Here is a 13,854-nt window from a genome sequence, read left to right on the forward strand (position 1 = left end):
ACACTTCTATGTAACTGCCTGCGTTTGGAACCTTAAATATGCTGCTTACCTAATGCTCCCTCTATTTGTGCTGTCATTTCAGTTGTGTTCAACTTTTTGCAACCCTATGGACTGTAGCCTACCAGGCTCCTTTGTCCATAGGATTTTCCCAGCAAAAATGCTGGAGTGGGTTGCCATTCCCTCCTTCAGGAACTCTTCCCAACCCAGGGATCGAACTCACGTCTCTTGCATTGCAGGCAGTTTCTTTACCACTGAGCCACTGGGGAAGCCTGATCAGAAAGCAAATACCCAGAAATGGGGTTTGCAGTGATTGGTATCTGCTTTAATGTTCCCTATGTAGGGGCAAAAATTCTGAACCCCTGATATAAAGTCCTATGCAGATTACAGGTCCAGACTGAGACAGCTACTAAACAAGCAAAAATGCATGATCATGGGATGTAGCATAGAGAGGAGATAGTAAATGTAAATGAATTTTATTTTAAAAGGTTTACAGAAAATCTATTTCAAAATTCATTAAAAGTCTATGAATTTATTAAAGAGAGATTTATGTAGGGCTTCTTGGTCTACCCTCCATTTTTTTTTTTTTTAACCCTCTATATCTTAATAGCATTTTGGAGAAAAAAAAATAGACTAAGGAGAATAAAGGAAGGGAATTTTTCAAAGAAATACTGGATGAAAATGATGGAAGTCCACATTGAAAAACCTCAACAAATGCCAAACAGCAGATACGTATTTTTTAAATCTACCTTGTAGAAGATGATGGGTAACAAATTTTTAAAAGCTGCCAGAAACAAAAATATCATCTATAAAATGAAAATAGACTGACATTAGCAACAGTAGGAACAGATGATATCAAAGAATTACACATCCAGTTAAATTTTAATTCAAGAGTGCAAGGACAGAATTTATTTAGCAAGAAGAAAAGTGAACAAAGGAAGGAGTAGAAGTAAGAAAAATCAGTGAGCAAAAGAATTTTTAAGCATATTAAAAAATTAAGTACCTTTAAAATTTATTCTTTTGTAGAAGTAATAAGGGCATATGGTAGAAACTTCAGAAGTTACAGAGTGCATACAGTGAAAAGTAAACCTCTCCTAACTCCTACTTGTTTATTTTCTTTCAGGAGGCAACTGCTATTACTAATATCTTTCCAGACTTATTATGCATCTAAATACATTTTGATAGTTTTTATAAAAATAATAGGATTGAAAACAAAAAATTAACAGAATATTATACCAATAAGAAGTTAAAATAAATGAGTGGAGAAGAGTATGGGAAATTAAAACATTTTAAGTTCCTTATTTTGTTTGAGAGGAGGCCACAGTTAACTTTGTTGTTCAGTCTGTCATTTGTGTCCAACTCTTTGCAGCCCCTGTGGACTTCTGCACACCAGGCCTCCCTGTCCCTCAACATCTGCTCAAACTCATGTCCATTGAGTCAGTGATACCATCCCACCATCTTGTCCTCTGTCATCCCCTTCTCCTCCTGCCTTCAATCTTTCCCAGCATCAGGGTCTTTTCTAATGAGTCAGTTCTTTGTCTCAGGTGGCCATAATATTTGAGTTTAAGCATCAGTCCTTCCAGTGAATATTCAGAATTGATTTTCCTGCAAAAGTCATAGCTTTGACGACACCGACCTTTTCAGCAAAGTAATGTCTCTGCTTTTTAATATGCTCTCTAGGTTGGTTGGTCATACCTTTTCTTCTAAGGATCAAGCGTCTTTTTTAATTTCATGGCTGCATTCACCATGTGCAGTGATTTTGGAGCCCAAGAAAATAAAGTCTGTCACAGTTTCCATTGTTTCCCCATCTATTTCCCGTGAGGTGATGGGACTGAATGCCATGATCTTAGTTTTTTGAATGCTGGGTTTTAAGCCAGCTTTTTCACTCTCCTCTTTCACCTTTATAAAGAGGCTCTTTAGTTCCTCTTCACTTTCTGCCATAAGGGTGGTGTCATTTGCATATCTGAGGTTATTGCTATTTCTCCTGGCAATCTTGATTTCAGCTCATGCTTCATCCAGCCCAGCATTTCGCATGATGTACTCTGCATAGAAGTTAAATAAGCAGGGTAACAATATACAGCCTTGATGTACTCCTTTCCCAATTTGGAACCAGTCTGTTGTTCCATGTCCAGTTCTAACTGTTGCTTCTTGACCTGCATACAGATTTCTCAGGAGGCAGGTAAGGTGGTCTGGTATTCCCATCTCTTGAAGAATTTTCCACAGTTTGTTGTGATCTACACAGTCAGAGTCTTTGGCAACATCAGTAAAGCAGAAGTAGATGTTTTTTTGGAGCTCTCTTGCTTTTTCGATGATCCAGTGGATGTGGCAATTTGATCTGTTTCTTCTGCTTTTTCTACATCCACCTTGAACATCTGGAAGATCTAGGGTCACGTACTGTTGAAGCCTGACTTGGAGAACTTTGAGGATTACTTTGCTAGCATGTGGAATAAGTCCAGTTGTGCAGTAGTTTGAGCATTCTTTGGCATTGCTCTTCTTTGGGATTTTAATGAAAACTGACCTTTTCCAGTCCTGTGGCCACTGCTGAGTTTTCCAAATTTGCTGGCATATTGAGTGCAGCACTTTCACAGCATCATCTTTTAGGATTTGAATTAGCTCAGCTGGAATTCCATCACCTCCACTTGCTTTGTTTGTAGCAATGCTTCCTAAAGGCCATTTGATTTCACATTCCAAGATGTCTGGCTCTAGGTGAGAGATCACACCATCATGGTTATCTGGGTCATGAAGATCTTTTTTGTATAGTTCTTCTGTGTATTCTTGCCACTTCTTCTCAGTATCTTCTGCTTCGGTTAGGTCCATACATTTTCTGTCCCTTACTATGCCCATCTTTGTGTGAAATGTTCCCTTAGTATCTTTAATTTTCTTGAAGAGATCTCTAGTCTTTCCCATTCTGTTGTTTTCCTCTATTTCTTTTTTTTTTTTTTTTTTGTTTTCCTCTATTTCTTTGCATTGTTCACTTGGGAAGGCTTTATTATCTCTCCTTACTGTTCTTTGGAACTCTGTATTCAGATGGATATATCTTTCCTTTTCTCCTTTGCCTTTTGCTTCTCTTTTTTTCTCAGCTGTGTGTAAGGCTTCCTCAGACAACCATTTTGCCTTTTTGCATTTCTTTTCTTGGGGATAGTTTTGATCACCACCTTGTGTACAATGTCACAAACCTCCGTCCATGGTTCTTCAGGCACTTTGTCCATCAGATCTAATCCCTGGAATCTATTTGTCATTTCTGCTGTATAATCGTAAGGGATTTGATTTAGGTTATACTTGAATGATCTAGTGGTTTTCCCTATTTTCATCAATTTAAGTCTGAATTTGGCAATAACGAGTTCATGATCTGAGCCACTCACCTCCCAGTTTTGTCTTGCTGACTGTATAGATCTTCTCCATCTTCAGCTGCAAAGAATATAATCAATCTGATTTCAGTATTGATCATCTGGTGGTGTCCATGTGTAGAGTCGTGTCTTGTGTTGTTGGAAGAGGATGTTTCCTATGACCAGTGCCTTCTCTTGGCAAAACTCTGTTAGACTTTGCCCTGCTTCATTTTGTACTCCAAGGCCAAACTTGCCTGTTACTCCAGGTACCTTTTGACTTCCTTCTTTGGCTTTCCAGTCCCCTATGATGAAAAGGACATTTTTGGTGTTAACTTAGACATATTAAAAAGTTAAAGATGACTTCCGCTTCTGTCCAAGATGGACTAACAAGGACCACATTATCCTCCTTCCTGAAACAACCAAGAACATGGACAAACTATGTGAAACATTGCATCTCAAGACATTGGACATGAATCAGTGAAGGACAGTGATCCCTGAGAGATGGGAAACAAATTAGCCTTATGACTATGTTAGCCTGCTTGCTAGTGGAAGTTTCTAGGTTGACACACAAGGAGGGGGAACCAGGCAGAGCCAGTCCTGTACGCTTCCTGAGTTGATGAAGCGGAGCTAGGAATCTAGGGAATACAAGGTGGCTAGAATTTACAGAGCAGAGTACCAGAAGGGAAAGCTACACAAAGAAGGAATTGTAGAGATCTGCAGAGTCCCCCTTGAGTATTCATTTTGAGTGCTGAGCAGCATGTGCAGGTGAGGAGACTGGTCAAGGCCAGGGAAAGAATCACCCTAAAGGATCTAAGTGGATGATACTTAGAGTATACATAAAGCCAGGCATAGTTCCTGTTCCTAATGGCAGTTTGAATACCTGCAAAAAGACTTGCCTCATTAATGAGGAAAAACTGTTCCTAGACGAATTGCTGCTCTGCTCCCAGATAACAAACCTTAACTGCAACATTGTACTGTTTCTGGGTAACTTAACCACATCCCAGAACAAAATTTAAAAATGTTTATAGAAATTAAAAGTATCCAATACCCCACAAGATAAAATTCACAGTATCTGGCATCCAAAAAAATATTATGAAGTGTACAAAGAAACAGGAAAAAACAACTCATAAGGAAGAGAAAAATTAATAAATACTGACTCAGAAATGACACATATGATAGAATTAGTAGACCAAGGGTATTAGTTTATTAACCTAAATTAGTAATGACAGTAAATATAAATACACTAAATGTTTCAGTAAAAGACTGGATTTTAAAGGAAGAATAAAAATAATCTATATGCTATTTAAAAGATAACTGCAGTATAAGGATGGAGAAAGGTTGAAAGAAAAAGGATGAAAATATATGTTTGCCTTGTCCAGACTACAGTGTATGGGAGTACATAGTAAGGAATAAAGCTGATAGAAAGCTAATGATAACTTCAGGGTTGTGATTGGAAAGGGCCACTTGGAGGTTTTTTACATGAATGGTTTTTACTTATGTGTTTGCTTTATAAAAATATGTTAAGCTCCACACTTTATTTTTAATAAGTTTTTTTAGAACAGTTTTATATTTATAGGAAAGTTGAATAGAAGGTATAGTTTGCCTCATATCCCCCATCCTCACACATGAAACTTTCCTCGCTATTGACACCCTGTACAACAGTGTTACACATCGAACTTTTATATACTTTTCTATTCTATTTCACAATTTTTTTTTTTTAAAGTAAAAAACTAAACAGTGGCTAACAGATGTCCTTGGCACATAGTAAGTTGTTTGAGGACAGTTGGTTTTTCCTTATAAAAAAGTGTATCATATTCCTGCTTTATAGGATGCAAAAAGTAAATGTCCAGGCAGATTAAAGACCTGAATAGGAGGGAAAACAAGATTTTAAATTTTTAAAAGAATATAGGAAACCATTTTTCTGACCTTACTTTACAGAATGATTCTTAAGACAGAAATTGAAACCGTAAAGACAGATTGATATGTTCAACTTAGGTAATAATGAGGAAATTATAAAATAACAATGAAATCATGTTCCATTCATTAGAGGGATAATATTGTAATGGAAATGGCACCCCACTCCAGTACTCTTGCCTGGAAAATCCCATGGACAGAGGAGCCTGGTAGGTTGCAGTCCATGGGGTCGTGAAGAGTCGGACATGACTGAGCGACTTCACTTTCACTTTTCACTTTTATGCATTGGAGAAGGAAATGGCAACCAACTCCAGTGTTCTTGCCTGGAGAATCCCAGGGATGGGGTCGCACAGAGTCGGACATGACTGAAGTGACTTAGCAGCTTAGCAGCATTGTAATGGAGACTATGTGAAAAGGGGAAATTCTCTATCGGTGGAAATATAAATTGGTACAGCATTTTTGGGAAACAGTCATTAGCTAAGAAAATTGAAAATATTCCTAACATTTTCACTGCTAAGCATATAAATTAGAGTAAGTTCTCAAGGAGATTGGGTATGAATATTTGTTGCGTAATAGTGAAAAGAGTTCACTGCCTAAAGGTTTTCAAGATTAGGTAAACTGATGTATGATAGCCATCAAGTGGATAAAAGTGAATAAAAAAGTAAAACTATGTTTTTTCTCAAGCCATTAACTTGGCTTATTTTGATTGTACATTACCATACTATTTGCCTCTTCAGCTCCCTATCACCAGATTTGCTAATTTGTGAAATTTTTTTCCCAAGTGATCATTAAAACTGATATTTCCTCAAATTTAGGATATTTTTCTTCCCCATAGACATTGACTTCTCTGAATCTAGTAGGGGAAGAAAGCAGCATTCAAATTTGTTTTGTTTCTTCGTTATTTTTTCTTTTTCATAGGACTAATATTTCAAGCCAAACTCCGTCTGCCAAAAGAAGTTTGGGATTTCTTCCTCAGCCAGCTCCTCTTTCTGTTAAAAAACTGAGGTGTAACCAGGATTACACTGGCTGGAACAAGCCAAGAGTGCCCCTTTCCTCTTACCAACAGCAGCAACTGCAAGGGTAGGTAAATTATTTTATTTTGCTTTCTTTTTGTAAGGTGATTCAACTGAAGTATGTTTTACTTGGTATGTGTGCATGCTAAATCTCTTCAGTCATGTCCGACTCCTTGTGTCCCCGTGGACTGTAGCCCACCAGGATCCTTTGTCCGTGGGGATTCTCCAGGCAAGAATACTGGAGTGGGTTGCCATGCCCTCCTCCAGGGGATCTTCCCAACCCAGAAATCAAACCCACATCTCTTACATCTCCTGTATTGGCAGACCAGTTCTTTACCACTAGCACCACCTAGGAAGTCCTTTTACTTGGTATACAAGATGATTAAAAGAGTCATTAATTATAGTTCTCAAATATTTTTCACTTATTAAAGATTTATCATGTCCATAAAGTTCAGTTCATTATCTGGTCTCTAATTTTTGGACCTTGAAAACAAAATCACGTGTATGTGTTTCTGTGTAAATGTACATATATATAAAAAACATCATAAAGCAGAAAATGTGTACTCTTAAATCTCATATACTTCATCCATCTCTGTAGATACTTCAGTATTAATCTTTCCCATCCCCTTCATGCTTATATTTTTATTAACCATACAAAAATGAGATCATGGTATAATAGCTATAATAATAATATCAGTCATAGCTGAAGTGTTTGTTATGTGCCAGAAACTGTGTTTCAATGAATTTTTTCTTTTCTCACAGTAGCTCTCTGAGCTAGATGTATTAAAAAATCTGTTTTTGTAGATTAAGGAATTAAGGCTTGGGCTTCCCTGGTAACTCAGCTGGCAAAGAATCCACCTGCAATGCAGGAGACCCCGGATCAATTACTGGGTCGGGGAAATTCCCTGGAGAAGGGATAGGTGACCCATTCCAGTATTCTTGGTCTTCCCTGGTGACTCAGATGGTAAAGAATCTGCCTACAGGCCGGGAGATCTGGGTTCAAGACCTGAGTTAGATCCCTCAGTTGGGAAGATCCCCTGGAGGAGGGCATGACAACTCTCTCCAGTATTCTTACCTGGAGAATCCCATGGACAGAGGAGCCTGGCGGGCTACTGTCCATGAGGTTGCAAAGAGTCAGATGTGACCGAGCACCTATACACAGCATAGTACAACTAAGGCTTAGAGGAATTAATTAACTTACTTGAGGTATTTAATACACTAATAGTGAATCTAGGCAGTTGGAGCACTCTTGCATTTTTTTCCTTCCAGCTTTATTACAGTATAATTGAAATACAGCACTGTATAAGTTTAAATTGTACAGCATAACAATGTGACTCATATACATCATGAAATGATTACCATAGTAAGTTTAGTGACTATCAGTCATCTTATATAAATATAAAAGAAAAAAAATTTTTAATTGAAGTATAGTTGATTTACAGTGTTGTGTTAATTTCTGCTATACAGTATAATGATTCAGTTATACATATTTAAAATTTTCTTTTCCATATGGTTTATCATAGGATATTGAATAGCTCCCTGTGCTATACAGTAGGACCTTGCTGTTTATCCTTTCTGTATATAATATCTTAGATCTGCTGACCCCAACCTCCAACTCTATCCCTCCCCCTTGGCAACCATCAGACGTTGTTTGTGACCTTGACTCTGTTTCATAGGTAGGTTCATTTGTGGCATATTTTCGATTCCACATATGAGTGATATTATATGGCATTTGTCTCTCCCTTTCTGATTTACTTTACTTAGTGTGATAATCTCTAGTTGTATCTGTGTTGCTGCCTATGGCATTATTTAATTCTTTTTTATGGCCAAGTAATATTCATATATACACACACACAGAGGACGTCATCTTTATCCATTCATCTGTCAGTGGACATTGGGTTTGTTTCCATGTCTTGGCTATTGTGAATAGTGCTGCTGTGAACATAGGGCTGCATGTATCTTTTTTAATTATAGTTTTGTCTATACATATGCCCAGGAGTGGGATTGCTGGATCATATGATAATTCTACTACCACCACCATCCATTAAGGAAAGTGCACTTTGTTAAACTGACGGAAGAGGATGTGCTTGAATTTGTCACCAGATCCACAAAATGAATACAAATGTTAAAAAACAGGCTACCTGTGTACAGACTAGAAGTGAAAAACAGAAAACATGAATCAAAATATTTAGTCCAATAAAAATTCTACCACAAAAACCAATATGAACTGCAAGAAAATTGTTATATAGCACTTAAAACCGAATTAAATATCCTCAAATAAGCATTTTAAAATATGAAAAAAGCAACATAAATCAATAATTCATACCCAGAATCAGAAAGGACAAGTAGGAAGAAATGACAGTTGCTCGAACACGAGAGAGAGAGGAAGAAAGGCAACATCATATCAAAAATTAAGTCTAAATGAAAGTTCCCCAAGGGAAAATAAGTTCAAATGAAAATTTAATAAGAGACTTTGAAGGAAAAAACAAGGAGGAAAATGAGATAAGTATAAGCGATCAGAGAGGAAGTGATTGAATTGGAAAACAGGCAAGGAAAGTCCCATGGTATATAATGAGAATCTCTGAAGAAAAAAAATCCTAACAGTGAAACAGAACTAGTATTTAGAACCATAACCCAAGAAAACTTTGAAATAAAATTTTGAGAAATAAAAATTACTGAATCTATACATTCAAAGAGCCCTCCAAGTACCTGGAAAATTGAATGAACAAGACATATGTTAGTACAAGTATTAGACTTTAAAGATGAGGAAAAATACTCAGTGCCTTGAGTCAAAAGATAAAATAATTTGTGAGGGAAAGAGGAGTAGATTTCTCAGTCATCATTCAAAGCGGATGAAAAAAGAACATCATTTTCAAGAAACTTGATGAAAGAAAGGATAGACAGATATGCTAATCTAAGCTTTCAGGTATGTGGGCTAGGGGAAAAAAAGTTTTAAAGTGGAAGAACTTAAAAAAAAAAAGTGGAAGAACTTGGAATAATTACACATAAGCTCTTCCTGAGGTCTCTATAGGATATGAGCTTCATCCAGCCAAGAGGTAATGAAGGAGATACTGGCAAAAGATAGATGGTGAATATTTCATATATTCAGTTATAGAGATAAGACTAAAACAGTGGTGGAAACACCAGTATATAAGGATGACATATAGATATTATGTCTTCTGACAAAGGAGTATGATTGTAACTAAAAATGGAAGGAGAGAGAAAGAAAAGTAGAATAAATAAATTGACTGAAATCAGTAGTAAATGCAAGTCAAAAAATACTCTTTAAAATGGACAGATTAGATAGTAAAAAAAAAAAAAATTACGAGCACTATAAAAAGTACAATAACCACTTTAAAAAAAAAACTTTTTTAAAATCAAGAGATATTTCTAAAACACCAGATGAATAAATAAAATATAGCAATGTGACACAGTTGAGTTCAAATATATTTGTCACATCAAGAAATGTAAATGGGCTGACACATCTAATAGAAAAATATTTTCAAATTAGCTCAGAAAGTAAAACCAACTCTATGCTGTATACTAGAGATATACCTAGAACAGTGATTTTTAAAGTTGTAAAATAAAGGGAGGGAAAGCAATTTGGCCGTCTAATGGAAACAGTTAAGAAAGCAGAGGTTGCAGTCCTAATAGCTGATAAAATAGAATATTTAAGGACATAAAAGATCTAAACAACATAATCAGATAGATCTGTGGAAAATAGTAAATGCCATACTCCGATCATAGAGTATAGACCTTTTCAAGCACATACGGAGCATTCACAGAAAGTAATCATGTTAGGGCACAAAGGAAAAATCAGGAGACACCCCATAAAGTAGAAATGGGACAACCACCATCTTTTGATCACAGTGAAATGAAACTGGATAATAAACATGAAACTGAATATTAAAAATGTAACTTCCAACTAGAAATCCTAAAAACCCTATAAGTGACCCTTGGGTCAAACACAAATAACAGATGTTCTGAAGATTAATGATAATGAAAACCCTGTTTTGTTTTTTTTAAAAGTCAGTAAACAGTTTTACTGAAACATTTCATAACACAGAAAATCTGTCTGAAGTATAAAGTTACTGTCTTACACAAGGAGGACAGACCCATTTTCAAAGACTAATATGAATACAATAAGTATGGAGTTTACATACTAATTTATACACAGAAACTCTGCCCCACAGCCATAAAAATTTAATATTTAACAGTGCAACATATAATTTAATCATTGGATTTATTTGGCAGGTTTTTCCTTGCTAAACACAAATAACTACCTGGCTTTCATGTACATATATAATATATACTTTATGTATATAGATATTCAACAATCTGTACAGTTTCTAAACATAAAACTCCTAAAAGGCACAATTGTCTATACAACATGTACAAAAATGGCTGGAGCTGACACAAAACAACAATTATTGGTCAAAAGTTCATGATTGCACAAAGATTAGTCATGAGTTTATGTCAGAAAAATGTGCTCTAAGGAAAGGAGGGTTTTCAGAGAAACCTGTAAGTGTTTATATATATAAAAAAAAACAAAAAAAAACCCAACAACTAAAAACCCCCAAACCAAACCAACCCCCCTGCATAAACAGCCCCTAGGTGGCGATCACGAGCCTGTCCTCATCCTCGTCGCTGCTCACGTCGCTGAACTGGGTGACCGGCCTCCGGGTCCAGGGGGAGCCGCGGCCGGCCCGGCGGGGGCGGGGGCGCCGAGGCTGGTTTGCAGGGCGCACCAGGGGCGTCGTGCCGGGGCTTCGCTGGGGCCCTTTTCCCCGCATCCCTAGGACTGCAACTGTCCCGCCTGGCCTCGTCTCTGGCCGGAGCAGACAGATCTAGACCCTTCTGTGCACTTTCCCGCTGGACTCCGGGTGAGCCCTGCGGGGATGGGGTCCCGCCGCCAGGATGCGCCCCAGCAGAATGCTGCGGGAGCGGCGCCCCTCGAGGAGACCTGTTTAGGGGAGCGGGCATCTTGGGGACGCCCTGGGCATCCACAGGGACCTGGCTCACGGAGGGGATGAGCGTGGGCAGGGCGATGTTTAGGATCTGGAGGCCCGGGATGGGCGTGGGGGGCGCGGGGCTGCTCTGGGAGACGGGGTTGGCGGCCACCACCTGCAGCCCCACAGCGTTGAGGGCCAGGCCTGGCGGGCGCACCTGCGGGCCGAGGTTGGCGCTGGCCAGGCCCACGATGTTGACGGTCTCCATGCTCAAGGCTGGCAGGGGCTGCAGCGTCGGCACGCGGGTCTGGCCGATGGGGATACAGCGCACCACGCTGCTCAGCTCGGCCACGCCCGCGGGGCTGGCAGCGCCTGGCATATCCGCGCTCAAGTCCCCGGGGGTGCCCAGGGGTCTGTGGATGACGTTGACAGCCGGGATGGTGAGCTGCACTGGCCCGGCCTGGATGGGGACGAAGGTGGAGTAGGTGAGGCCGGCCGGGACCACCTGGATCCCCCCGACGGGAACCATGTTATAGGGTGTCCTCGACTGCTGCTGGGAATGCAGAGGCAGGTGGCTGAACAGGTGTGTCTGCGGAGAAGGCAGGCCTGCGGGCGGAGGCAGGGCGGCTTGCGGCTTCTGCTCTTGGGCGCCGGGCCGAGGCGAGGTGGACGGAGGAGCCCCTCCAGGCTGAGGGCTGCGCTCAGACGCCGGGGGAGGAGGAAGGCTCAGGCATGGTGGGCCCTGCGTTAAAGCCACAGCCTTTCTCGCTGCAGAGCCGCTCAGCATCTCCTCGGGGTCGGGGTAGTCCACAGACATCTGGTGACACGGGGACCTGGGCGCCCCATCTGGTGGGCGGGCTGCCACCTCCATGTCGCCCGCGGCCCAGCGCTCCCGGGGGACCCCAGGTTCCCGCCGCGGTCCGACTGCAGCGCGCTCAGCACCGTCATCTTGGTGGGCAGCGCCCTCAGCAGCACGTCCATCGGGTCCGCGGGCCCCCCGGGAAAGCCCTCGGGGGCGCCGGCGTCCTCGTCTGCGCCCGCCGGGTCCCGAGGGCCACCCCTGGCCCGCAGGTGCACCGACTCGGCCTGGCTGTCCTCGTCCTCCTCGTTTTCGTTCTCGTCGTCCTCGGCGCCGTCGGATTCCTCGGGGTCGTATCCAGACCGCTCGAAACTGAACCTCTGTTTCTCGTCTGATTCTTCTGTATCTTGTTCATCTGTTAAACCTACTGAGACGCCTAAATCCACACATTTCTTGCTATGTGTCTTGGACTTCATGTGTTTTGTCAGATTTCCTTTAGTCTTAAAGGAGAAGTTACAGTAAGTGCAGTGTAGGGGCGGCGGACATCTGTATGGGTTCGTATGTGTTTCTTTAACATACTAGGTTTCTTACAACGGATTCCGCATTCTTCACAAATGTACTTTCCTCTTCCCCTGCCTCGGACATATAGGTACTCTTCATTTGATTTATATCCTCCATCAAATATTTTAATTCTTCTTGGTTCACTTTTGATTAAGGAATTTTCTTTATCTTGCTCACTGTTAATTTCAGAGGCATCTTTACTGCTGAATTCAACTACTGTGGACATTTGATTACCTAATGCTCTCTTGCTTAAGTTGCTTTTCCACTTGCTTGAACAGACCAGTAAGTCTGACTTGAAATGGGTGGTTATTGCTTGACAGTATAGAGATCTTCCGGTCTTCTGCTTGGAGCTCAGGAGAGAAAGAGCCACTTTGGTTGGCAGGCCGAGTGGGTTTGGATCACTGGCGCTCACGGCCCAGTTGGTGTAGGCCGAGGTTTTCTGGTCCGTCTGCGGTAGGTGCAAGGCCCTCTGTCTCATCAGGTAGCACCACGTGAAGCTGGTGGCCGTCTTCAGGCTGGAGAAGGACACAGACGGCTGTGTGTCGCCAGCCTCACATGTGGAAGGAGTCGTGGCCGCAGGCTGACTCTGTTCCTGGACGTTTGCTTTGTCGCCTGGATTTTTAATCCCTGAAGACTTCCTTTCTGGGCGATTGTCTGTGGATTCCAAAGGAGAAATGTGAGTTTTCTCTGCAGGCACAGCTGGGCTTCCAACTGTCGGTGTCAGCAATGCGGCTGACGGGATGCTTTCAGATTCCTGCAGTTCTTTCACGGGTTCTCTAGCCACAGGCTTGCAGTGTCCTGATGACAAGTTATCAGCTGGTGACACGTCAGTCAAGTGAAGAGCCTCGGTACTGACTTCAGGGTGAGGAAAAACATCCTGCTCCCACGTCACAGCTTCAAGGGGCTCCGTGGTGCAAACCTGCCTCACCAGCACAGGCTTCTTCTGTTTGCTGCCGTCAGGAGCTCTTGAACCCCCTGCTTCCAGTGGTCTCGTGTCTGTCGCACAGACAACTCCGTTTTCATCCTTGGCTCGCTTCTGGTGCTTTTCCATGGCAGTGTCTAAACTTTTTGCTGGGGAGAGCATCCGTTTACTGGAAGCTGAAGACTCTTGTTGTGGGGAAAGTCTTCCGATAGACATCTTTGGTGTTGTGGGTGAGGATTCTAATGGAGATGGGTTTTGGTCCATCTCTGAAAAGACAGGTTGGCAGATGAGCTGTCCGTCTGGGTATGAAAACCCTGTTTGTCAATATCTGTGGGTTACATTTACAGCAGTGATCAGAGAAAAATTAGTCCTA

At 41.2% G+C, this 13,854-nt stretch overlaps 1 protein-coding gene across 8 annotated transcripts in view; it reads left to right on the plus strand.

Annotated features, from left to right (window-relative positions):
- Positions 1 to 13,854, plus strand: part of USP37 (ubiquitin specific peptidase 37) — a 91,504-nt gene that overhangs the window by 33,750 nt on the left and 43,900 nt on the right. For all 8 annotated transcript variants that reach the window (XM_043910057.1, XM_043910055.1, XM_043910056.1 and 5 more), the window contains one exon: positions 6,156 to 6,317. In XM_043910057.1, coding sequence (XP_043765992.1) covers positions 6,156 to 6,317 — 162 coding nt within the window. The remainder of the gene's footprint in view (positions 1 to 6,155; positions 6,318 to 13,854) is intronic.

This window comes from Cervus elaphus, chromosome 8 (assembly GCF_910594005.1).
Source record: "Cervus elaphus chromosome 8, mCerEla1.1, whole genome shotgun sequence".
Taxonomy (NCBI): domain Eukaryota; kingdom Metazoa; phylum Chordata; class Mammalia; order Artiodactyla; family Cervidae; genus Cervus; species Cervus elaphus.